At 45.9% G+C, this 26,340-nt stretch overlaps 2 protein-coding genes across 2 annotated transcripts in view; both read right to left on the bottom strand.

The window, feature by feature from the left end:
- The window catches only part of CALU (calumenin), a 28,275-nt gene extending 27,097 nt beyond the window's left edge, over positions 1–1,178 (bottom strand). The window contains exon 1 of the mRNA XM_082633177.1: positions 1,075–1,178. The gene's annotated coding sequence lies outside the window, so the exon portion shown is untranslated. The remainder of the gene's footprint in view (positions 1–1,074) is intronic.
- Positions 1,179–8,955: 7,777 nt separating this feature from the next.
- On the bottom strand, positions 8,956–23,582 carry GARIN1B (golgi associated RAB2 interactor 1B). Its single transcript, XM_082632076.1, is given in 9 exon segments — positions 8,956–9,523; positions 12,545–12,563; positions 12,565–12,601; positions 15,449–15,570; positions 19,820–19,936; positions 19,940–19,950; positions 19,953–20,071; positions 21,047–21,231; positions 22,585–23,582. Coding segments are annotated over 9 exon segments (1,101 nt in total). The 5' UTR covers positions 22,834–23,582; the 3' UTR covers positions 8,956–9,281.
- Between the last annotated feature and the right edge of the window lie 2,758 nt (positions 23,583–26,340).

Here is a 26,340-nt window from a genome sequence, read left to right as displayed (position 1 = left end):
GCATTTGTCTTGTGTCAAGTCCCATTCTATGGCAAAGAATAAATTTATCAGAAATTCCACGGTTCTCTACCTCCAGGCTACAAAAACAAATCAGAAGCAACCTTATTCCTGACTCATTAACGTAGACTTTATGGTTCATGCCAGGAAGTGAATGTAATTCAACTCTCAAAGACACTATTCTGGGACTTTGTCCACTTAGGAATTCAGATCAAAGGCCCTGAAGTTTTAGTAGGAGACCCAGGGAGCTTTTTGCCTTGATGCAAAAGCAGCTTTTGGAACTGCAAATCACACGACTCTTAATCAGGGCAGCTGTAGGGAATTAAGTTTATTGATGAACACAGTATGCCAAAAATCAGAACTAGGGTGTGGAGCTAAAGCAACAAAACAAGGTAAAGATACAATCCTTTAATGAAGCTTTTAAAACTACTTTCCTTCGCTGACCGAAGCATGCGGCCAAACATGGAAGCTCGAAATATTCCATCTTTTCTTTAAAATTATAGAGAGTTAAAAAAAAAATCACATAGTGTCTTCATGCTTTCTTCCCCCTTGTTTCTACACCCTCAAAGTCAGCGAACACGACCTTCTTGGCAGATGCAGATGTCCTCTCGGGATGTGGCCCTGGGGCGGAGCTGGCGGACACAAGCAGGCCCAAGTGTGGGAAGTGGCAGGGAGCTGTAACAATAACGCTATCTGACTGCACTCTGACCTTCAGGAGGTAAACAAGAGTGACCTTTTCGGACGAGGGGCTTGCTGACTGGCGGGGCCCAGGGCCAGAGGACGTGGCAAGCCAGGCACGAAACTGTACCCCACAGGACGCAAAGCCGGGAGCCGGAGTTCGCAGGGACCCAGGCCCCTTCCCAGAGCGCAAGGGAAGGCGAGAGGCGGCCTCCGACCCACGCTGCGCACCGAGGGTCGGGCAATCGCGAGCAGCCTCAGGCCCCAGAACCCCGAGCTGGCAGAAACAGGGGCCCTGAGACAAGGAGGCCCTGCCGCGCCGGGAGCGAGGCCCAGAGAAGAAAAAGAAAGTGAACAAGGAGGAGGCGGCGGCGGAGAGATGTGCACCGTGGTACTTACCTCTCCCCGTTGCGCCCACTGCCCAGGATGCCGCGGCTGCAACTCACCCACCGGCTCAGCTCTGGCGCGCAAGCACCGCCCAACCGGAAGCGGTTCCGCGCCCCGCCGCTGTCCTCCACGCCGGCAGCCTCCGGACCAATCACCAACAAACCCGCCGCGGACGCACAGCTTCCCCGGACAGCCATTGGCCCTACGGTCTCGTGGTCCGGATTGGCTGGAAAGCGCCACGTCCCCGCGAGCGCGCCGAGTTACGTGGACAGGATTCCCTCCCAGCTCTCGTCCCTGGACTTGTGGGGTTGGCGGGCCACAGCCCCTTACTCCGGGGGGCGTGTGGGCGCGGCTGTCCGACCGCCACGTCCTGGTTCGCAGCGCTTGACTCGGTCTCCACAGGGCTTCTTAAATTATCCTAATTATCTTCATGCCCACAAGAACCCAGGGCCGAATTAATCCGACTCTGTCAGTCGCCAACTATTGATATATTGAATAATCCCATTCCCTCCTTTCCCTTCAGCTCTACCGCCTAAATGGAGTATCGTACAGAACTTCAGTCGCTGGCTCCGGCTTCATCTCCCACCACTTCTCGGGTGTCGCGCTCGGTCCACCACCATCTCGGTGTTTCCTAACTGCCCGCCCTTTCACATCTCCATAGTCTTTTATTATCAACCAGGAGTGAGGGCGTTTTCCAGATTCCCTGCCTTGTGAATGACAATAGAAGTCCCGGTTCACAGAAATCACGGTTTAGATGTTAGCTCTAGAAGCCTTTCCTGACCTCACTAAGCATAGTAATTCCTCCCTTATTTACCTTCATAGCACTTTGCATCTTTGGTACACTTTGCCAAATTTTGCTATATAATGCTGCTTATCCATTTGTCCTCCTCCAGACTAAGCTCCAGGGGAGAGATCTTCCTTTATTCATCTTTGTACCTACAGCTTTGAGCTTACTGCCCAGTACAAAGTAAATGCCTAATAATGTTAAGTGAACTGAATGGGTGGAACCCATAGAGTGTCCCTGATTGAAGAGGAACACAGGAAATTATTAACTTATTCATTCATTTTCACATCATGAAATTAAAGTTAAATTAAATAAGGGCTACTATGTTTTCAATGTCAATGGACTATAAACCTGTGTTCTTAGCACATAAAGCCTCTATAGTTTAAAATCCAGTTGAGACATGTAGTATGCTCATGAGAGAGTTAAATAGAAAGCAACTTAGTTTACTTTAAACATCAAGATGAGAGGTTGACAACCAGTGGGAATTCAAAGTTGTGGCCCTGACCCTTGGTGGCAACCAGAGAGGGCTTCCTAAGAAGGTGTGACTCAGGCTAGACTAAGAAATTCCTGAATGCCCTATTCATCAAAAGGAATAACAGGAACAAGGGTAAGCAGGGGACAGAGTAGGAGGTAACTTCTTAGGTCAGGTAGGGGATGAGGGAGGTTAAAAAAAGGGGGGGGGAGGGGGGAGCCTGAGCTCTGAGGAGCCTGAGCTGAAGGCAGTGGGAATTGTGGGTCTTCTTCTGAAGGTTTCTAAGCTTGTACCTTTGTGGCAGATGGAATGAGGTTGAAAGTGTTCTTTCAGGGAGGTGCATCTCCTAATAGGGGTTAACTATAATAGAATAGGTTGCATCAGGAGATTTTTTTTTTTTTTTTTTTTTTTTCGGTATGTGGGCCTCTCACTGTTGTGGCCTCTCCCGCTGCGGAGCACAGGCCCTGGACGCGCAGGCTCAGCGGCCATGGCTCATGGGCCCAGCCGCTCCGCGGCATGTGGGATCCTCCCGGACCGGGGCACGAACCCGTGTCCCCTGCATCGGCAGGCGGACTCTCAACCACTGCGCCACCAGGGAAGCCCGCATCAGGAGATATTTTAAAAACTATTTTGAAAATGCCTCCTTGAAGTCAGGCACTGCACTAGGTGCTGGTGAACCCACAAAGAATAGGACATGGTCCCTGCCCTCAAGGACCTGCAGCCTAGTGGGAGAGCCACCATCCTGGAAGTGTCCCAGAAGAGGCTGGATAAGCCAGTGGGACTCTGCCAGAGATGGGGCCTGTCAACCCTGAGATTCCCTGTGGATGAGGGCTTGGCCTAGGCAAAGCAAGAGAAATGCAAATGAACACTTCTATACAAGGGAATTTTAAAAAGTGGGAACAACAATTTCCTGGACTCAGTCACTGCTTGGAAGCAGGAAATGAAGAAGGAGCACTCAAAAATTTAAAGCTGTAATCATAGGAAACTGGGAGAACGAGCTAGATGAGTGGAAGACGGGGGAACTGAGTTGAGTTCAAGACATGATGAGTTAAGGTGATGGCAGAACATCGAAAAAGAAAGAACCAAAAGGCTGGAGGAGATACTTAGGGTCACTGGCCAGGCAGCAGCTGGTGGAGCCATGAGAACACATGAGCTTTCTGAGGAGAGTAAAACAGATTAGGCCTCATGGGAGCCCAAGAGTTAGAAGGAAAGCAGAGGAGGAAAAGGACATGAGGGCTGACACACATAAGAAGTGTCACCATAGCTGTATCAAAGGCCCATCTAACCGTGGATTCTGTCTCTGAGAGAAGCACTGAAGGACTGTTTATGGCAGGTATCGTGATGTCAGCCTCAAAAGGCTGATGGTGTTCTTCAAGCATCCCAACTCTGCTCATGTGGCGCTACTGAACATTCACTCCACAAATGAATGTATTGTTTCCTGTATGCAAGACACTGTTCTAGGCACTGGGGATACAGCAGTGAACACAATGGAACAAACTCTCTCATGGTGCTCGTATTCTGCTATGCGGCCAATAAACAAGATAAAAAAGCAAAATATGTAGAATGAGAAGTGGTGATAGGTACCACGGAATAATAGAAGGCAGGAAAGGAGAAAAGCGGGTGTCAGGACTGTCAGGGGTGGTGCTGCAGTCTTTGAGAGGGTGGCCAGGGACGGCTTATGGAGAGGATGACATGTGAGTGAACATCTGAAGGTGGTGAAGAACATCCCGGGGAAAGGCAACAGCAAGGGCAAAGGCCCTGAGCTGAAGCCTGCTGGAGTGTTTGAGCAGCAGCAGGAAGTCAGGGTGGCTGGGTACAGTAATTGAGGAGAGTGGAGGACACGAGGTCAGGGAGGTAGTAGCAGGGATGGCGGTAAAGGGGACAGGGACACCACGCAGGGCCTTTAGGCCATTGTAAGGACTACAGCTGCTACTATGAGTGAAGTGATGTAGAAGACACTGGCTCGTTATTTACCAAATTGTTTCTTCTTCATCCTGTGACACAGCTAGACTACCTTTCCCAGCCCCCTTACAGCATAGCCACGTGACTGAGCTCTGGCCAAGGGAAGAGAGGCAGAAATGATGTCCACTACTTCGAGTACTGGCCATGCAAACCTGCCACATGACATTCTCCAAGCTCTTTCTCTGTCTGTGGCAACCCTGGAAACTGTGTAGTGCAGATAGCAAGTCACAGGATAGAAGGAGCCCAGGGTCCTGTTAAAGAGCCACTCCATGAACAGGAACACCCTTTCTGGACTTTTCTGTGTGTGAGAAATGAACTTCTGTTGGTTATTTTATGCCATTGATATATCGGGGTTTTTTATCTCTTACAGAGGTAGCATTACCTTAACTAATACAGATGGGAAGCCATGGGAAGCCACTGGAAGGTTTCCACTTCTCATTGGAGCATAGAAGTAACATGACCTAAGATTTTAAAAGGGTCACATTAGATTGAGGAGGTTAAGATTAGAAACAAGCCACCCACTTAGGAGGCTTTTGCAACAATCCAGGTGATGATGGCTTGGTCCAAGGTAGTAACAGTAGAAATAGTGAGAAGTGTCAGATTGTGCATATATTTTGAAAGTATCAATAGTTTAAAAGGGTTCCCTGATGGGTTGGAAATGGGATGGAGAGAGAGGAGTCAAGGACGAGGCAAGGTTTTGAGCAAGTAAAAAAATGGAGCTGCATTTACTAGGATAGAAAAGACCTTGTGGGGAGCAAGTCTCGAGGGATACTACTGAGAGATTAGTTTTGGACATATTGAGATGCCTATTAGATATTCAAATGGAGATGTCAAGTAGGCAGTTGGAGCTCACAGTGTCTGGACTAGAGATATAAATTTGGTAGTAACTGGTTTATGTGTGGTATAAAACCATGTGTTTTGATTAGAAGGGACCCAAGACTGAGTCCTGGAAATTTCTAGTGTTTGGAGATGGTGGGGGGGGGGCGTTGATGAGAATGAAGTAGCAAAGGAAACTGAGGAGAAAAGCCAGTGAAGGAGGAGGAGAGCATAGTGTTCTAGACGCCAAGTGAAAGAAGTGTTTCCAGGAGAAATCACATACGTTACGCGCTAACAGTGAGCTGAGGACAGATTGACCATTGGCTTTAGCAATGTGAAGATCAGGTTTGGTGGGGTAGTGGAGGGGTTAGAGAGAGAATGCGAAGCAAGATGTTGGAAACCCTTTCAGAGAGTTTACTATAAAGGGGAGCAGAGTGGGCAGAGGGGCCAAGAGAGGTTTTGTTTTATTTTGTTATGTTTTTAAATGGAAGAAATAACAGTTATGTTTCGGAGAAATACCAGCATGTTTGTTACTGATGGGAAGGACCTAGGAGAGAGAATCAAACTGATGATGTAGGGAGAAGGGAGAGTTGCTGGAGCAATGTCCTTGAGAAGGGGAGATGGGATGGGATCCAGTACAAAAGGGGAAGAGTTGGACTTTGCTTAGAGTGAGACAGTTCCTCTATATTAATAAGGAGAGAAACTCGATCTACTGGTCCGATTCCAGGTAAGTGGTAGGCATCGTGGTGAGAACTTGGAGTTCTCTTTCAGTTGCTTCTGTTCTCAGTGAAATGGGAAGCTGGGTCATCAGGAGGCAGTGGGGGGTTTAAAGAGGGAGAAGATGTGAAATAGCCATTCAACAGAGAGAACATATGAGGGGAACATAGTATGATCTCCAGGCAACATTAAGGACCCTCTTGAGGCCTGAGATGATGACTTTGAGGTGAAAATGGTTAGTATGGCATGTGATTTTTCTCCAGGCAAGTTTAGTGGCATGGTGCAGTTGGTGGAGAGTTGGACTTGGTCGGTGAGTAGAATAAAGTGGAAGAGACACAAAGGTGCTGAGGGTACTTGCAAGGGAGTGATAATATTCAGGATGGATTCTGGAATCTAGGCTGGAGGGGAAGGGACTGAGGATGTGAGGAGAGTGAGGGGTAGTGAAAACCCAGAAGGAGCAAGAGATTGCAGGATTGGTGGGGTTGAGGATTATTGAACTCAGGGAAATATAGGAGATGGTATAGTTGGAGGGTAGGAATAATGGGGTGGGGTGCAGTTATTAATGACAAACTCTAGGGTAAAATCAGGGGGGTCAGTGGCCGAGGAGGGTGAAGGACAGTAACAGCGACCAGGGTATGGGAAGGATCATCTATGTGGATATTGAAAGCAGCAAGAATTAGGACATAACTCATTCTTGGCAAGAGTGATGGTGGTCCAGGAACTTACTTTTTAGCCCTCCAACCATTTCAGTGTGAAAACCACTTCAGGGCTCCCCTGGTGGCACAGTGGTTGAGAGTCCGCCTGCCGATGCAGGGGATATGGGTTCGTGCCCCGGTCCGGGAAGATCCCACATGCCGCAGAGCGGCTGGGCCCGTGAGCCATGGCCGCTGAGCCTGCGTGTCCGGAACCTGCGTGTCTGGAGCCTGTGCTCCGCAACGGGAGAGGCCACAACAGTGAGAGGCCCGCGTACTGCAAAAAAAAAAAAAAAAAAACCCACTTCAGTGAATGGGAGGAGGGATAGTTAGGGAGTGTGGGATTGACATGTACACACTGCTGTATTTAAAATGGATAACCAACAAGGACCTACTATATAACACAGGGAACTCTGCTCAATATTATGTAACAGCCTAAATGGGAAAAGAATTTGAAAAATAATAGATACATGTATATGTATAACTGAATCACCTGAAACTATCACAACATTGTTAATCAACTGTACTCCAATATAAAATAAAAAGTTTTAAAAAAAAGTTATTTTGTCACTGCCCCCCCCCCAAAAAAAACCACTTCAGTGAAGAAAAAGACCCTCCTAGGGTATCCTAAATCAAAGCAAGACATCCAAGAAAGCTTTCCAATTAGAAGGTTGGGTAGCTTTTCTGAAATACTCATAGTCTGGTTTTTATTGAATGTGAAATATTGTGCATTTTAAATAGAGTCCATGGGCCGTCTGGCAGACCCTCCTTAGTGACTCTCTTGATCTATAATTTGTGAACCCCTGATTCTACCTATACTTCAAGCCTGGAACCTCTGATTTACCTGTGCTTTGAGCCTGTGTCTCTTCTCCTTGGAATCTCTAATACGCATTAACAAGATATGTCAACATTTCAAGGGGGTGTCATGTGCAAAAGAAAGTGAAGCCAGCGTTTGTAGGGCTGAGACGATAGTAAACTTTGAAAGTTTGAACACAAAAGAGAAACTCCGCCTACTTCACAGACCTTGTCTTACAACCTCCTGCAGGAACCTTTCTTCAGCCTCAAACCCAAACCGCCATTTGGAACAGCAGGGCCAGGCTAGCAAGTTCAAGTTAGGGAATGCACTAAGGAAGAGAAGGTCTAAAGCTTGAATCAGAAAAGAGGGACTAACAAGAGAAACTGGCAAAAAGGGACATTTAAGGAGAAGCCTTTGGCTGGAATTCATTTCTGTCTCCTCATCCTTATGCAGAGGAATCTGAGCGGAGAAGAAAACACATATCTCTTTTGGTATACGGCCTTACTTTCAAGTTTTAAATTAGATAAATAGAAGCTCGGTGAAGCCTCTCTCAGAGGTGTACTTCTCTTGTCCTCTCTTCTGTTTCTTTCTGTCACCACTTTTCTGCTTCTTCCTTCTCTGATTTCCACCCTCCACATTCCTCTTCACCCCCATTTTGTTCTCTTCCACCTCTCCTCTGGTCCTGGTTCTCTTTCCTTCCTTCTCTCCATCTCTTGGTCCTGGTCCTTCTGAGAGCACGTCTTCTTGTGCTGGAATGGAGGTGAGGTGTGGTGATGTGCAGTGGTGAGGACATGAAGTTATGGACTGGAATGATGCTGGAATAATGCTTCTCATCCAGGAGCCATGCTCCCAAGTGGTTCTCCAGGGAAAGGCTATGTTGTCAGCGTGAGATTATTCTAGTTTTTCCTTAGTTACAGCTTTCTCCACCCCTCCATCCAGATAGAGTCCCTCAGAAAGCTGAATGCTGCAGAGTGGCGTTGGCGAGGGCTGCATAGATTCTCTCCAGTGTGAAAGTGTGGCTCAAATATAACTTCCTGTAGGTGTAGGAGAGAAAAACTTTCAATAAGATATAATGCCTTAAAAGCTCTTCTGTGGGCACCTAGATACTTCTGTTAATTTTTAAAATTGTCAACTACTAATAACAGGTAACTTGTAAGAGTTAGTGGTTTATTGATAGTATTTTACTCTGGAAAACATATAACCACTTCTACCTTCTTTAAGTATCTCCCTCTGGTCAGACAGAGGCACAAAGGAAGTACTTAATGAATAACTGTTAAATGAATACATGGATGGGTGGATGAGGGTTGGAGCTTGGGAAGATAAGGGCTGGGCCCCAGCTAGGGCCCCTAGCTCCTTCCCACGCTCCTCAGTGGAAGGTTGGGGCTCCCAAGGAGCTCAGGGAAGGAAAAGAAGCTTCCCCCTCCCCGCTGCAGAGGCAGACCCTCATGCCTCCCACACTGCAGGGAGAAGGCAGCTCTAGTGACGACAGCGTCCTGCTAGTCTCTGTCCCTTCAGAGCCACTTGCAGGAACTCCCAGGAGCCTCTGGTGGCTCCGGAGGTGTCATACTTAGGGTTTCACTCAGGCCAGTTGGAGGTAAAGAAGAACAGGGCAAGAAGAAAGAGGGCTGAGGGCTTCCCTGGTGGCGCAGTGGTTAAGAATCCGCCTGCCAATGCAGGGGACACAGGTTCGGGCCCTGGTCTGGGACGATCCCACATGCCACGGAGCAACTAAGCCCATGCACCACAACTACTGAAGCCTGAGCACCTAGAGCCCGTGGTCCACAACGAGAGAAGCCACCGCAATGAGAAGCCCGCGCACCACAACGAAGAGCCCCCGCTCGCCACAACTAGAGAAGGCCTGCACGCAGCAACAAAGACCCAACACAGCCAAAAATAAAAACAAATTTATTAAAAAATAAAATAATAATTAAAAAAAAGAAAGAAAGAGGCCCCCCACTCCCACCCCACAGCCTCCTGGAATCAACCCCAGGACCCTAGGACCTGAACCCAGACCTGAGGTAGAATTCCAGGCCTGTCCCAGGAAGGCAGCTGGATTAATCCCATCACCGTACCTGTGAGTGGTGCCTGCTGGGGCCCGGTGGAGGCTGCCAGAGTGCTGAGGAGTGAGAGGGGCTGTGGCCAAGCGGGGTTCTCTCTTTCCCACTCCCTCCAGCTGAGGTCACGGGTGCAAGGGATGGAGTCTTCACTGGGACGGTTTTTTTCTAGGTCAAAAAGGGAATGCATTTGTGTACTTTAGTTCCCAGAGCACTCTCACAGAGGCCAGCCAACATTTGTGAGGTGCTTATTATGGGCCAGGCACTGTTTCAAAAAGTTATAGGCGTTAATGCTCTTTTAATACTCACAACAACCCCCGAGAGGTCAGTGCTGCCATAGTCCCCATTTGATGCATGAGGTTTCTGAGGCCCAGCAAGGTTAAGTCACTTACCCGTGGTCACAAAATGAGGAGGAAAGGCCAGAATTCAAAGCCAGATAACCAGGCAACAAGAGCCCATGTTTTTACCACTACGTCATGTGAACAAGGCAGTACCAGTAAAAGGAGGCAACCAACGTGGCTTGGAGAGGTTAACCAAGTGAATTTCCCTAGGAGATTCAGCTAGCTGAACTGGCAACGGCCTTGAACGCAGATGGCCTGAAGCCAGAGCCTGTTCCTGGTCCACTTGGCTTCAGCTACTCAAAGGGTGGCTTGCAGCCTAGCAGCCTTGGCATCACCTAGAGCATGTGAAAAATGCAGTCTCAGGTCCACCCAGACCCACTGAATCAGAATCTGCATATTAACAAGATCCCCAGGGGATCATATGCACGTGAAAGTTTGGGAAGCACTGTGATAGGTCACACCACCCACTGATAGGGAGTTGAAAGATTCAACTACACAGGTAAGCTTGGGGACGCTGGCTTTTCCAAATGTAGCGCCCACGCTCTCTCTCTCTCTCTCTCTCTCTCTCTCTCTCCTTTCTCTTCTCTCTCTCTCTCTCTCTCTCTCTCTCTCTCTCTCTCTCTCTCTCTCGTCATCCAAAAGTTCCAAGAGGCTGGGGTGTGACTGTCCTTCCAAACTGAAGTACACTATCTGGCCCAAAGAGAAAAGAGGGGTTCCTTCAGCTCCAAGGAAAGAGCAGGGTCCTGAGGACACCCCAGGATGATTAATTGAAATCAGCCTAGGGGCATCTTGGGAACAACAGTTCCCAAGACACAGATGTCCTATGAGTCTGAAATTATGATTAATTGAAATCAGCCTAGGGGCATCTTGGGAACAACAGTTCCCATGACACAGATGTCCTATGAGTCTGAAATTCTAGCTGTTCTCTCAAGTCCTAGAAATAAGTTTGAAATATTCTCTATTTCTGTCTTCTTCAACTCTAATCTCATGCGGTATGTTTTGAGTGTGTGTGTGTGTGTGTGTGTGTGTGTGTCTGTGTTTGAATGTATGTGGAAAAACATTAATGAATCACCATTGTATTAGCAGTCACATAATATGAGAAAGCACTTCTAGACTTGGAGAAAACGTGGGCCAGCAATCAGCTCTATTTACCATATAGAACAAGGGTTGTGAACTGGCAGCCTCCAGGCTCACTTTGGTCTGTGGATACCTTTGTTTGCCCACTAAGTGTTGGCCTGTACTGTACTTTAGTATTTTATGAAGCGGGGCGGGGGGGAGGTATGTGATATAAAAATTCAGATTTTTGTTTTTTCTTGAAAAATCAGAGTATCTGACAACCCCAGGCTTGTGTTGCAGCGTGGCAACAATTAGTTGAAGCTTTAATTGAAACGTTCACTTTTTCATGCCACTCTCCCCACCACTCCCTATTGTCTCCTCAATGCTGAAACCAAATGTCAGCCCAGCTGTTGTTTTACCAATGATAGAGTTGAGAGAAAACCCAGCCATTTCTTATATCTATGACACTTAGACTCTTTACTCCTCTATAGCCCCTGCAGATGTTTGAGTTGCAACCCCTGGATTGGATAAAAGTTGGCACAGCTCCCCTGGGACCTACACATTCCTCTAAATCTCTAAATATAACATGATATTCTGGCTGCCTCCTGAGCCAATTTGGAGGAATAATTTCTTAGTGGTGTGGTGCACAAATATTTATTGAGCTCCTATTGTGTTCCCAGCCCTGTGCTTGTCACTGTAGAAATTCAGAGGCACCAGAAAAATCTAGTATTGGTTGAAGAAACAAGACTTAAGCCTATGAAACAATTAGGGACAGTATGTTGTGTCAGAGAGGTTATGAGCAAGGAGAGATTTGTCTGGGCAGGAAGGTGTCGTGAGTGGACCTGAAAGGTTAGGTAGGATTTAGGGTGGCGTCAGGAGGAAGGGAGGAGAGGGGGATGAATAAGGCATGGGGAAGGGTAGCTGAGGTTTGACCAGAGCAGAAGATTTGGGCTGGAGAACAGGAGGAGTCAGAGGGCTCCCATTTGAGGAGGGGACAGTGATCAGGTGAGATGGGTACGAGGGGAAAGTTCATGCAGGATCATCCATGCCAAAATGAGTGAATCTGGGGTAAACTAGAACCCAGAAATAAATCGGGAACAGGGCTGCTGTTCCAGAATGGGTCATGCTGTCTCACACAGACTCTGCGTCTCTTCCTAGAAACCCCGCCTCCTCTGCCTTGGCCAGCCCACGCGTACTCATCCTCTCTGACTCAGCTCAGACCCCAGGCCTTCTGGGACAGCTTCCCGGGAGGAGTGAGGGAGGCCTGCCTTTGTGCTCCTGTGGCACCCCAGGCTTGAGCTTTGAATGTTGCCTGGAAGGAGAGGTTATGTAATTTGGGGATTTACCCATCTGACTCCAGAAATTATAAACCCCTTGAAGGGGGTGCTGTGTCTTTCTTCACTGTGATTCCAAAGCCTTCAACAGTGTTTGGCACTTACTGAGTGCTCAGTGCATGCTTTTGAATGAATAAATGAATGAATGAACTAGCAGAAGATTGCTGCCACGGTCCAGGCAGCAAAGAGATGATCAAGTGGACTAGGGTGGGATCTGTGGGAGTAGAAATGAAGTAAAGAATATAAGAAACATTTGAAAGAAAGGAATTAATAGGATTTGATGCCAAATTGACTATGGTGGCCAAAGATCCTGGAGGAACTCAAACTAAGGTATAGGAGGATGATGGCAAACCTGACAGCACCAGGAAAGCTGGGATGGGGGACTAGAGGCAATCTTACTCCTATATCTGCAGAGCGGAAAATTCTCCGAGACAAAGGTGCCCCGTGCCCTCCGTTACCTGGACTGTCCTTTTTTTTCCTCTGTCTTTCTGCTGCTCCTGGAACTCCAGCCATTTCAGGATCAAGGAAATGGAAGTCAAAAGGAAAAGAATAGAGGATGAAACTCTCATTTTAAATCTTGTTTCTAGTTATATTTTTCCTGATGCAACAAAAGCGTTAGAGGCAGATATAAATGTGAAAAAGGCCAGCTGTGACTATACTGGGTGGGTGTGACGCATATTAAAGTACCCGAATTAAAAATAGGGAAGGGGGAGGCGGGATGGGGTGAAGTTTGGGCAGCAGAACCCAGGCTGCTGATTTTGCTGAGGTGGGGTGGGTGTGACTCCATCTGTTTGGTCCTGCGTCTTGGCCATTTATTTTATTTGCTGTACGTTGCATGTTGCTGCCAACGTGCAAAAACTGCTATAACCGCAACCAGGCTAGAACCTGCCTAAATGAGGAGAAAAATCATCACTCAGGACTTCATGCTGAAAAATTAAAGAGAAGAAACTAAATGTCTGTACAAAGCAATTATTGAGATAAGGAAGCAAAAATTCCATGTTCCCTGTTTCTCACATCCCTCTGATCCGTCTTGTATGTGACAGCCCAGACTCGGTTACCATAGCTCCCTGGCTGGTCCCTCCACACCTAGCCTCCCTCTCTTCAAATCACTGTCACTGCAACAGCCAGCATGACCTTTTAAAAATGTAAATGGGATCACGCCACGTCCCTGTTTAAAATGCTGCTAAGGCTCCCGTTACACTTAAAGTCTAAATCCATTCGCATGGCTTCCCAGCCCCTGCCTGGCTTGGTCCCTGCCCACTTCTACGTGTGTCGTCCTACCACCATCCCCACTTCCCTACTGGCCTTCCTTCCCTTTCTCAGCACTCACCAAGCTTCTTCCTCAGGGCGAAGCCTCATTTGTTCCCTTACCCTGCACAGCTTTCTCTGCCCTTTATCTGGCTTGTGCATGTTTCTCCTTCAGGTCTTTGACTCCTCTGACCTCCCGGAGATATTAAAAGCTGTCTGTGCCAGAGATTGCCAGTAGGTCCCCAGCATGCCCTTTTCCCTTCTCCCTCCAGGGTAGATCATCTAATTTTTTTTTTTTTTTTTTTTTTTTTTTGTGGTAAGCGGGCCTCTCACCGCTGTGGCCTCTCCCGTTGCGGAGCACAGGCTCCGGACGCGCAGGCTCAGTGGCCATGGCTCACAGGCCCAGCCGCTCTGCGGCACATGGGATCCTCCCGGACCAGGGCACGAACCCGCATCCCCTGCATCGGCAGGCGGACTCTCAACAACTGCGCCGCCAGGGAAGCCCAGATCATCTAGTTTTGTGTTGGGCCCATGGCTATGTGGAATGGAGGCTGCATTTCCCAGCCTCCTTTGCAGCTGGGTGTGGCCATGTGACTGAATTGTGGCCAATGAGGTATAAACAGAAGCAGTCCTTCCCAGAGTAATAAAGAAAATCTGTAAGTTAACATTCTGAGACAGTCAAAATATCTTGCTATTAGATACCAAATATCTTCCTCCATTAGAGTCCAGGGCTCTCCAGCTCAGCAATGTGACATCTTACCATCTTACATCTTCCTTCATTACAGATCTCTGTATGATATACAGAGTGACAACCTCAGTATAAATTCTTTAACAGCGGGCAACTAACAAGTCTTTTTCTTGTGTTAATACTTTTTCTACTTCCAGCTCAAGTTAGAATTAATACTACAAGCTAATTTTTTTTTTTTTTTTGGCCGCGCCTCACAGCTTGCGGGATCTCAGGTCCGTGACCAGGGATTGAACCCGGGCCCTTGGCAGTGAGAGCGCAGAATCCTAACCACAGGACCACCAGGGAATTCCCTACAAGTTAATGTTAATTGAGAGTTTATTACATCCTCCTGTAAATTTGCTGAGGATGGGCCAAGCACTTGATGCATGTGAGCTCATTTAGTCCTGATACTATCTGCTTGAGGTTGGCAGTACCGCAGTTTCTACTTTATAGGTGTAAAAACCGAGGCCCAGCAGAGTTAAGCAATATGCCCCCAAGGGCTCATAGTCAGAGTGGTGACTTGGGCCCAGGGTTGTGTGAGCTCTTACCCATTATGAGAGATTGCATCCTCTGAGCTCTCCTGGTTTTTAGTTTATTACTGGCATTCACAAAGAAAACTTTCTTTTTTTAAATTCTGTCTCTGAGTTGCTGGTCCCTGTTATGACAAAAATCTCCTTCTCTCTGACACCTCGTTTTTCTCTTCTGGTGACATTTACTAATTTTTTTCTGTTCTTCCTTTTCTTTGACACCACAAATCAAGTTCACTAGGACCCTGGTTCCCATTTTATCTTTGCTCTCTGGCCGTGGTGCCCTGTGGTCTAAGTGCTCTCGACCTCTGTTTCTCTCATACCAACCAGTCTTAAGACGCAACCCTAAGTCATCTGTACGTGTAAGGATATTTCCTCAGGCATGGAGAAGACAGGCCTGCATGAGGGAGCTTTCCAAAAAACATTAAAAAAAAAAAAAAGTGACCATAGAAGCTCCATAAAGTTCAAGCAGAGGCCAGGTAAGTAGGTAAAGGAACCCAGTGACAGATGATGACATTTTAAACAATGTTTTGATTACTTTTCTGTAGGACTAGAAACTAGTTTAGAAATTAGCTTTTACTTTTCCACCTGTGTTACTAATTTATTCTTAATATTGAAGAAGCTACTTTTCATTTTTTATAAAATTCCTCCTCTGGGGTCAAGCCCACGATGCTTGTGGAGAAGGAGAATTAGGCAAAGAGACCAGGCAAAGGTTGCCCTGAGTCAAGAATACAGACTGGATACTGAGGGGCAATACTTCATGCATCTCCCTGTGCCCATTAACCAAGATAACTTGGTTTCTGGATCTCACCGCGCAGACCATCTGGGGACGTCATGCTGGCTGGATTTGAGTCATGCACCTGAACTGGTTGTGCTGGTGCAAGACGGGAAAGATCTGAGAGAGGGCCTCACTCTCCCCCTTGGCCATCAGCTGCGTGAGGCTCTCGCTGGGCTGGGAGGCTTGGAGTTTCTTCTGCACTAACTAGATGGAGGAAAAAAAGCAAAACCAGGTGGTTAAGTTCTCAGCGTCTCTGCATTTTCCTAATATCATGGTCCAGACCCTAAGGGTTAGAACTCAGCTGTCCTATCAGACAGAGCCACGCCAACTGCACAGAGAGGCAATTCTGAGGCCATACCTGTTTGTTTATAGCTGTTATAAAGATCCTTTGGTGTCCCAAGAAGAACATTGTCTCTGAAAACTTTAAACATAATTTAGTAGATAAGCTATTCTTATTAACATACCTTCATATGTTATTGAATAGCCTATTAATATAAACTTTAATAAAGCTCATGCTACTTGGTTTTATATTTAAATGGAAGGGGATTAAATGTTTATTGTAGAAAGTTAATGTTTTTCAAATTCATTTCTCTAAGAAATATCCTACGTTGAGCTACTTTTTTTTTTTTTTTTTTTTTTTTTTGTGGTATGTGGGCCTTTCACTGTTGTGGCCTCTCCCGTTGTGGAGCACAGGCTCCGGAAGCACAGGCTCAGCTGCCATGGCTCACGGGCCCAGCCGCTCCGCAGCATGTGGGATCTTCCCGGACCGGGGCACGAACCCGTGTCCCCTGCATCGGAAGGCGGACTCTCAACCACTGCGCCACCAGGGAAGCCCTGAGCTACTTTTTATGCCAGAGTAAAACTGCCTTTTTTCCTGTTGCCTGTGATACCCCACAGATGCCCCAGTTGTGCACACTGCTCATACTCATTCGATATTTATTGAATATCAACTACGTGCCAGGCACTGGGGAATCGAAGTGAAGAAAACAGATAAAAATCTCGGCCTTCATGGATTTTGTGTTGTAACTCAAGTCAGGCTTCTGTTCATTATACTCTAAGACCTGGGGCAAAAAGGCCCAGGTGGCTTCCCTGAATTCTATCAAATATTTAAAGAAGTAGTAACACCAATCTTCACAAGCTCAGAAATAGAGGAGGAGGGAACATTTCCCAAATTACTCAATAAGGTGAGTATTACCCTGATACCAAAGCCAGGCTATCACAAGAAAACTACAGACCAATATCTCTAATGAACATAGATGCAAAACTCCTTAACAAAATGCTAGTGAACCAGATCCAGTTATATATAAAAAGGATCATACACACCGTAACCAAATGGAATTTATTGCAGGAACACAAGGCTGGTTTAACATCTAAAAGTCAATTAATGTAATATACTATATTAATAGAATAAAGGACAAAATATGTGATCATCTCAGCAGATGGAGAAAAAGCATCTGACAAAATTTAATACCCACTCAAGATAAAAATTCTCAATAAACAAGGAATAGAAGGGAATTTCCTGAACCTTATAAAAGGCATCTACAAAAATCCCATGGTTAACATCATACTTAATAAAAGACTGGATGTTTTCCCCTAATACGAGGAACAAGGCAAGGATGTCTACTTTTGCTACTTCTATTAAACATTGTACTGAAGGTTCTAACTAATGCAATAAGGCAATAAACAAATAAATGGATCCAAACTGGAAATTAAGTTAAGCTGTCTTTATTCACAGATGACATGAATGTATGCACATATGTAGAAAATCCCAAGGAATCCACAAAAACTACTACAACTAATAAACAAGATTAATACACAAAACCCAATTGTATTCCTGTACACTTTCAATGACTGATGCAAAAATTAAATTAAGAAAACAATTCCATTCACAATAATATCAACAACAATCAAATACTTAATATATTGAACGAAAGAAGTGTAGAACTTGTAAACTGAGAGCTACAAAACATTGCTAAGGGAAATTAAATTAGATTGACATAAATGGAAAGACATTCGATATACATGTATTAAAAGACTCAACACTGTCAAGATGGCAATTTTCCCCAAATTGATATATAAATTCCACATGTCCTTATCAAAATTCCAGGAGGCCTTTTTTTTTTTTGTAGAAATCGACAAGTTGACCCTAAAATTTACATGGAAATGCAAAGGATCTGGAATAGCCAAAACAATTTGAAAAAGAGCAAAATTGGAAGATTTACAACATCCAATTTCAAAACTTAATATAAAGCTACATTAATCAAGACATTGTGGTATTGGCACAAGAATAGGCAAACGAATCAATGGAACAGAATTGAGAACCCAGAAATAGATCCTTACATTTATGGTCAATTGATTTTTGGCAAAGATGCCAAGACAATTCAATGTGGAAAGGATAGGCTTTTCAACAAATGGTACTAGGACAGTTGTATATCCACATGCTAAAAAAAAAAAAAGTACTTAAAAAAGTACCCCTACCTCACATCATACACAAATATTAATTCAAAATGGATCAGAGACCTAAATGTAAGAGCTAAGTCTTCTACACTTCTAGAAGAAAATATAGGATAACATCTTAGTGACTTTGGGTTGAACAAAGAGTTTTTAGATACAACACCAAAAGCCTGATCCATAAAAGAAAAAATTGATAAACTGCATTTCATGAAAGTTTTAAACTTTTGGGCTTCCCTGGTGGTGCAGCGGTGAAGAATCCACCTGCCAATGCAGGGGACACGGGTTCAAGCCCTGGTCCGGGAGGATCCCACATGCTGAGGAGCAACTAAGCCCGCACGCTGCAACTACTAAAGCCTGCGCGCCTAGAGCCCGTGGTCTGCAACAAGAGAAGCCACCACAATGAGAAGCCTGTGCACTGCAAAGAAGAGTGGTCCTTGCTCGCCGCAACTAGAGAAAGCCTGCGTGCAGCAACAAAGACCCTACGCAGCCAAAAATAAAAATAAAATAAATAAATAAAATAAAAATTTAAACTTTTGCTCCTCAAAATACATCATTAAGAAAATGAAAAGACAACTCACGGACTGGGAGAAAATATTTACAACTCATACATCTGATAAAGGACTTGTATCCAGAATATGCAAATAACTCTTACAACTCAATAAGAAGAAAAAAATCAATTTAAAAATAGGCAAGGGACTTCCCTGGTGGTCCAGTGGTTAAGACTGCGCTTCCACTGCAGGGGGCCTGGGTTTGATCCCTGCCCAGGGAACTAGATCCCACATGCATGCCACACTAACAGTTTGCATGCCACAACTAAGAGTTTGCATGCCACAACTAAGGAGCAGGCGAGCTGCAACTAAGAAGCCGGCCTGCCTCAACTAAGACCTGCCACAACCAAATAAATAAATAAAGTAAATATTTTTTTTAAAAGTTTCAAGAAAGATTTCAATAGAAATTTCACCAAGAAGATATATAAATGACTAATAAGCCCATGTAAAGTTGCTCGACAGGAAACCCTAATTAAAAACATAACACATCCACTAGAATGACTTTAATTAAAAAGATAATACCATTGTTTTGTTTTTGTTTTTGTTTTTGTTTTTGTTTTTTGGCTGTGTGGCTTGTGGGATTTTAGTTCCCTGACCAGGGATTGAACCCAGGCCCTCAGCAGTGAACAGAGTTCTAACCACTGAACCGCCAGGGAATTCCCAACAATACCATTGCTGGTGAAGATGCAGAGAAACTGAAACCCTCATGCATTACTGGTGGGAATGTAAAATGGTACTGTCACCTTGGAAAACAGTTTGCCGGTTTAAACATAAGCTTACCATATGACCCAGCAATTCCAATTCCTTGGAATCTACCCATGACAAATGAAAACATACCCTAACATACATCTATACAAAAATTTGTACACAAATGTCCACAGCAGCATTATTCATAATAGCCCCAAACTGGAAACAATCCAAATGTCCATCAACTGGTGAATAGATAAAACATGGTATATCTATACAATGGAATACTATTCAGCAATTGAAAGGAATAAATTATTGATAATCTGTGACTCTACCCTAGAGTTGGCCCCATGCTATGATATGGATGAACTTGAAAAACCTTATGCTAAGTGAAAGAAGCCAGACACGAAAGCCTATATATTATAGGATTCCATTTATATGAAATGTTTCAGAAATATGAGTAGAGATTGAAGACAGATCAATGGCTGCCTAGGGCAGAAAGTAGGAACAGGGAATGACTGCAAATGGGCATGAGGGAATTTTTTAGGGTGATAGAAATGTTCTAAAACTGGATTGTGGTGATGGCTGCACAACTCTATACATTTACTGAAAAATCTGAACTGTACACTCAGGTGAATTTTAATCAGTAAAGCTGGTTAGAAAAGGCCTAAGGCAAGGCTTCCCAGGGTGCTGCCGTATCAGCTCACCGAAGCTCTACAGCTCAGCTCTGACCTTGGCTGGAGGAGCCAATGGTGCCCACTTACCTGTGAGTCTCCTGAGGGACTGCAGCTGTTCTTGGGTACCAGGCAGTGAGTGACGAGAATCCTAGGGTCTTTGGTGGTGATGGACAGGCCCTTCTGCAGAATTTGAACCAGTCGGATCTAGAAGTGGAAGACGTCTCAGGATGGTCAGGGTGGAGCCTTAGGTAGTAGATCTTCTCCGTGACTGTCCTCAACCGCAGGATATGTTGAAAGCGGTCACAGACCTGGAGCTCCACAAACTTCAAAGGGAGAATCCTGAAGACGTGAGGGAAGACACACACTGACAACCCCATTGCTTCTGATCCAACACTGTCTTCATTAAAATGAGGAGTGTCTCCTTCAGAACTGAGGCTTTGGTGGGTAGGAGAGAGAATGCTCAGCACAGTGGTGCTCAAACTTTGGGGAGATCAGATTCACCTGGGGAGCTTGTTTAAAATGCAGACGCCTCAAGATACCCCCACAGATTCAGATTCAGTAGGTCTGGGGTGAGCCCCTGGAATCTGCATTCTAACCTCTACCCATCCTGCCATGATTCTCATGCTGGTGTTCCCTGGATCCTGCTTGAGAGGGACAGCCTGGGAGTAAGGTAGCTGGGATCATAGGGCTTTTCAGTTTCCTTCTTGACGGCGCAACAGGAGCTGGGTCCCACTGTCCAGCTTGTCCATTCATTGACCTCAATGCCTCAATTACTCTTCCTAAAGGAGCTAAGATTCAAGGGGCTGGCTTTGGATCTAGTATTAGTCAGCTGGATCTGGGCTGTACTTGCCATAGGTGTACCTAGAATATAATGGAGAGGTCTATCACTGAAGCAACATGGAGCAATGAAGGGTTTACTTGGACTTCTGGGAATATCTAGAGATTCTTGAGATATCCTACAGAAGAGGCTCAAACATCTAAAAGGGCCGTTTCATCCCCAACAAGCATAATGTTACAGCTCCAAGTGAGACTTCGTTCCACTCACTTTACCAGTAGGAAGACTGCAATGCAGCAAGTAACTTGTGACTCAAAAATTATTTGAGTCTAGTTAGTTGCATAAGGACTAGAACCTGCATCTCCCAGCCAGTGCTTCATCTGCCAGACTGCCTGGCTTCCTTGCCCCTTGGCCCAAAGTGGAGAGATTTCCTAAGAATTCAGTGCAGTGAATGCAGCGAGAAGGAAAGAGGGCATGTAGACTGGCCCTCACTCCTGTCCACTTTATGGCCCCCCTTTGCCCCACTTCAGGATGCTTACCTCTTCAGGATGATCTTGGGGGCTGTAGTTGGTTGGTTCCATGTCTGGCTCTGCCCATGGTGCCATTTGACGTTGGCCATGAAGAGGATGTTGGGAAGAGGCAGGCAGGGCACAGGGGAGGTCACCCCAAGGGCCGTGGTGTTGGAGGCTTTGTAGATGTCTATCCAGTTTCTGCCCTTTCTGACCTGCAAAGCAGCACCCCCAGGGCACAGTCTGAGCACTGGCAGAAGCAGCAGTATGTTTTAGGCGAGAGTTTCTCAGACTCAGCACCATTCACATTTTGGGCTGGATAATTCTTTGCTTGGGGGAGGAGCTGTCCTGTGCATTGTAAGATGTTTAGCAGTGTCCATCTATTGGACCTCTGCCCAATAGATGCCAGGAGCAATCTCCACCCTCCCCCCACACAAACTGCGATAACCCAAAATGTCTTCAGACATTGCCAAATGCCCCCTGGTGGAAAGGGCAAAATCATCACTTGTTGGGAACCACAGTTTAACCTATATTGGTTAAACAACTGTACCAGCATTTACTTTACCTACTATTAGCAATTGCCCACAAGAGTTCCTTGATGTGTGTCACACTTCTGTGAATCCTCCCCAGACTGTTTCCTGGATTTTCTTTGAAAAACCTGTCCTTTGGCACTTTCTTGAGGGGCCCTATTATCTCCTGCACCTTTTCTGCACTGTCAGGTCCCTGTAACTTCCAAGTTCTGTTTATTCTGGGTTCCATCTGGCCTGAGGGGAGCCCAGACAAGGAAACAAAAATGAGTGCCGTTGCACTAAGGCCTTTGCCTCCTGTGTTTCATGGAACAGCCAGGTCAGTCCCACCCTTTTTACAATAGAGGGAACTGGGATTAAGGGTGTGCAGGTCACCTTCCTGATGACACCTCCTGATAAGAATGCAGTGGACCGGGATCTTCCCTGGTGGCGCAGTGGTTGAGAGTCCGCCTGCCGATGCAGGGAACATGGGTTCGTGCCCCGGTCCGAGAGGATCCCACATGTTGCGGAGCGGCTGGGCCGGTGAGCCATGGCCGCTGGGGCTGCGCATCCGGAGCCTGTGCTCCGCAATGGGAGAGGCCACAACAGTGAGAGGCCTGAGTACCGCAAAAAAAAAAAAAAAAAAAAAAAAAAGAAAGCAGTGGACCAGACTCTGAGCCCAGATCTCTCTGGGCTTCCGGCTCCTATTCTTTCACCCACCAACATTTCTGTTCTGAACCCTCAAAGGGCAGCTCATTTTACTGCGTCTTTGTTCATCTGCTTTGAGCTGACAGCCTGGAGGAGGAAGTAAATTGAGGGAGGAAGCTACCAAATCCTCCGCTCAGAGCAGACAACACTTGACCTCTCTCCCCAGAGTGACTGCAGGAGAAAACCTATCTGGAGCTCTGCAAAGTCAGGGTCAGATGGGGGTAGCCTTGCCTTAGGTTCCTCTCTTTGCCTCAGTTGTCACTCCACTCCAGTTCCAGGGACAGACTCTCCGTCACATTGTGGGAACAGATTTAGAGGAATCAAGGAGTGCCATTCTGAGCGGCCCGAGAGTACCTGGACAAAGTTGCTTTCAAATACCACTGATTCAGGAAACAGGTTGAATTCTGGAGAATGAACCATCTGGCAGAGCAGTCCCTCCTCCACACCCAGGCCCACTCCAGGATTTGGTTCCCTATCCACAGGAAAGAGGTCCCTGAATTCTTCCCAGGCATTCAGGGAAGGGAAGGTTGGATAGGATCTTGTGACTTTTACTGTCTTCTTCGATTTGTTCCAAGTCTTTCTATGTGGAATTGATGACAACATTTCCGCACATGCTCAGGGGCCTGCTGCGCATTTGTCCTGGGATCTCTCTCTTCCCTTCTGGCCTTGGGCAGCTGGCCAAGGCCTGGGACCACCAATCAGATCACAATGATGCATGGATGACATCATGAAAAAACAGGGCAGGCCTGCAGGAAAGGGAAATGCAGAGGAGCCTCCCTTTTCCTCCAGAGTGCTTTTACAGCTTGTTTAGTGCCCTGACAGGCCCCAGCCCTTCTCAGGACCTGAGCTCCCCCAGAACTTGCTAAGAAAGTATTGAACCAGGCACAAAGCAAAGAAGGAAGGCTGTTAGGAAGCTCTTTCTGCTTCTAAGAGGAAAATACCCTCCCTGCCTTTCAACCCTCCCTTACTCTGAATGCGACTAACCCCAAAGAGTTCTTTTATTATTTTTTATTTTTTATTTTTCCCCCAAAGAGTTTTAAAGGCTGTTGTCAATTTAAAACCCAGCCTTCCTGAGCTTTGTACCATGTGGGTCCCACATGCCCTGGTTTATCTGCAGTAGCCTTTGCTGTTTCTGGAAGGAGTTGAGGGGCTGTAGGTGCCTGCTCTGTGTTCTCCTACAGCTGGCTGGCTACTTCTGCAGGCCTTATTTCCCTGAGAAAGTCAAACTGAAGAACCGTAGAAACAAGTAGTTTCTTACCCAGAGGCTGGCTTGGTGAGGGTACCAGCTGAGAGGAATAGAATCCCAATGAGCAGCTCTGCTGGATCAACAAGGCCTGCTTCCTCATCCTTGAGCCAGAGGAAGAAAGAGCCCAGATCTTGGGGTGGCTAGATCAGAGGCAAAGAACCAAGCAGGCTGACTGCTACTCAAGTCTATTTCAGGGAGAAATCACATTCTAGTTTGGACAAAATTCCAGAATCTATTAATCATCAAGGTACATTCACCATCAAGGTTAAATACAGTCAATTTAGAAAAGCAATTTGACAACCAACATATGCAAAGTACAAGCATGGAGGTTTATTTTTGTGTTTCATTATCAAGTCAGGGAGAAGGCTGAAAGGTCACAAGGCTTTCCTTATCTGATTCCATCAGCTCCCTTTCTGAGTCGTTTCCATTGCGCCCCTGCTCTATCGGCTCCCTCATGGCCAAAGCAACTTCTGCACTCACGTTCCTCATTTTCTTTTGTTTACCATGTGGGAGAAATGTCCTCTATGGTAACATTCTCTAAGGATGGGGTCAGATACCGCATCCTGTGGTTTACATTTCCCTGGAAACAACATACAGTACAAAAGTGATGGCAGTTAATACGCTGATATGATGCTTTTCACAGTTAAAGCTTACCTGCAACAGTAAATCTTATTGGCTTAGATACATGGTTTGGATATATTTGGCCATTGAAACATTCAAAAATTCCCTTCAATATGGAAGATGGCTTTTTCTCTTTACAAGCCTGTTGAGCCCATTTTTGTGGTGTGTAGAGGGTGGCTTTTTAGCACCCAGTCTAAATAGCTAATTGTGAGGAAGCAAGCTTTCAGCTCTAAACAAAATGCTAAACAATGATAAAATGGTGCCTTAAGTTCCTATTCCTTCCTACCTGCCCCCATCAAACCTCAAAAACTAGCACACTGAATCTTTTAAAAAAACATTTGACAGGGCTTCCCTGGTGGCGCAGTGGTTGAGAGTCCGCCTGCCGATGCAGGGGACATGGGTTTGAGCCCTGGTCCAGGAAGATCCCACATGCCGTGGAGCAACTAAGCCCGTGCGCCACAACTACTGAGCCCACGTGCCGCAACTAATGAAGCCCATGCACCTAGAGCCCGTGCTCCACAACAAGAGAAGCCACCACAATGAGAAGCCCGTGCACCGCAACGAAGAGTAGCCCCCACTCGCAGCAACTAGAGAAACCCCATGCGCAGCAACAAAGACCCAATGCAGCCGAAGAGAATAAATAAATAAATAAATAAATAAATAAATAAATAAAATTTTAAAAAAAGGAAGACATAAAACATAAAATTTGAAATAAGAAAACACAAATAAGTACAAGTAATAAGGAAGTACACGCTGCTGGGTAAAAGTAGTAACATGAAGCTGTATTACTTAGAGTATAATCTAGGTAGTCAAAAGCCCCCAAAATACAGTGGGTTAAACAAAACAGAATTTTGATTCTCTCTTACATAGTGGTCCAAAGGTAAGCAGTCCCTAGCTGGTAAGAGTATCTCTGCTATTCTCAACAGGTGGGTTCCAAGGTGGTTGCTCCAGCTCCTGCCATTATGTTTGCATCCTGGCCAGTGAGAAGGGGAAAGGGGAAGGGGAGTGTACACTCTTTCCTTTTAAGGGCATGGCCTGGAAATGGCATAATCACTTTTGCTCACATCCCATTGGTTGGAATTCTGTCACATGGCCACACCCAGATACAAGGGAAGCTGGGAAATGTAGCTTTTAGCTGAGTGGCCATGAGCCCATGTAGAACTGTAGAGTTCTATTCTTTATTATTTAGGGATGAAGGATATTGGTGGATTATCAGCAGACTCTGCAAAGAAGCATGTCACAGAATTACTCCCTCTGACATCCACAGTAAATACATATTTTTTTTAACAGCAAAATTTTAACTAGTGACACTCTAACCAGGAAAGAGGTTACGTGGTGGCCAAAGGATAGGGAAAACAGAAAACCCGGGTATGGCCTGATAATAAAGAAAGCAAGTTAATATAATTGTGTGTGTTTTCACAAATTACCCACCCCCCCCCAAAGGAGACAGGCAGCCAGAGGGATGAGTAATCAGCTCAGGGAAAACAACAGTAAGAAAAATCTTCAAGAGTAGAAGCCCTTATTGATCACGCACTGCCTCTGCAGAGGCAGAAAAGCTCAGCTGGGCTCACCGTTTTTCAGATCTCCAGGCTGAATTGACAAAGATTATTCCATGAGAACAGGATGCATCTCCAACTAGAGAAAAGGACATTTAAAGGGCCATCAGGAGAGACAGCACAGCCCAAGATCTCACCTGGACGGACAGTCCAGAAGAGATTGGAGATGAGAAGTGAGTTGGAGTGAGGGCAGTACAGGCAGGATGTAGCTGAGGGGCTGGGAAAGGGCGGGAGAGAGGCTAGGAGGGAGCGATTGCATTCATGGGATTGCACCAGGGCACGAGTGATGCTGTCAGGGACTTGCTTCCCTGAGAGCTACGGAGGTGTGGGACCAGCAGAGCAAAGGAGCAGCCCCAGGGTGAGGTGAGAGCAGGAGAAAGTGGAGACAGCAAAGTAGGCTTAAAGTTGTTGTCTGTTCAAGTATCATCAAGTCAACCAGGAAACATCCAGGAGAAGGTCAATACTCCCACATGATGGTCCTCAGCCTTGTCAGACCCAAGTCCCCTTTTCATGGCAAATATTTCGTAACACCTCTTCTGCTGTTCTGAAATAAAATACAGTGATTATACCATATATAAATATAAAAATATACACGTATAGGTTTTCAAAATCGATGTGCTAGCTCAACTGTCATATAAAAGGAAAAAACTATAATAAAAAAATATATTCTAATATGTAAATGCTTGT

Source organism: Mesoplodon mirus (genome assembly GCF_964341445.2).
Source record: "Mesoplodon mirus genome assembly, chromosome: 9".
NCBI lineage: Eukaryota > Metazoa > Chordata > Mammalia > Artiodactyla > Ziphiidae > Mesoplodon > Mesoplodon mirus.
This window is presented reverse-complemented; position numbering and strand designations above follow the sequence as displayed.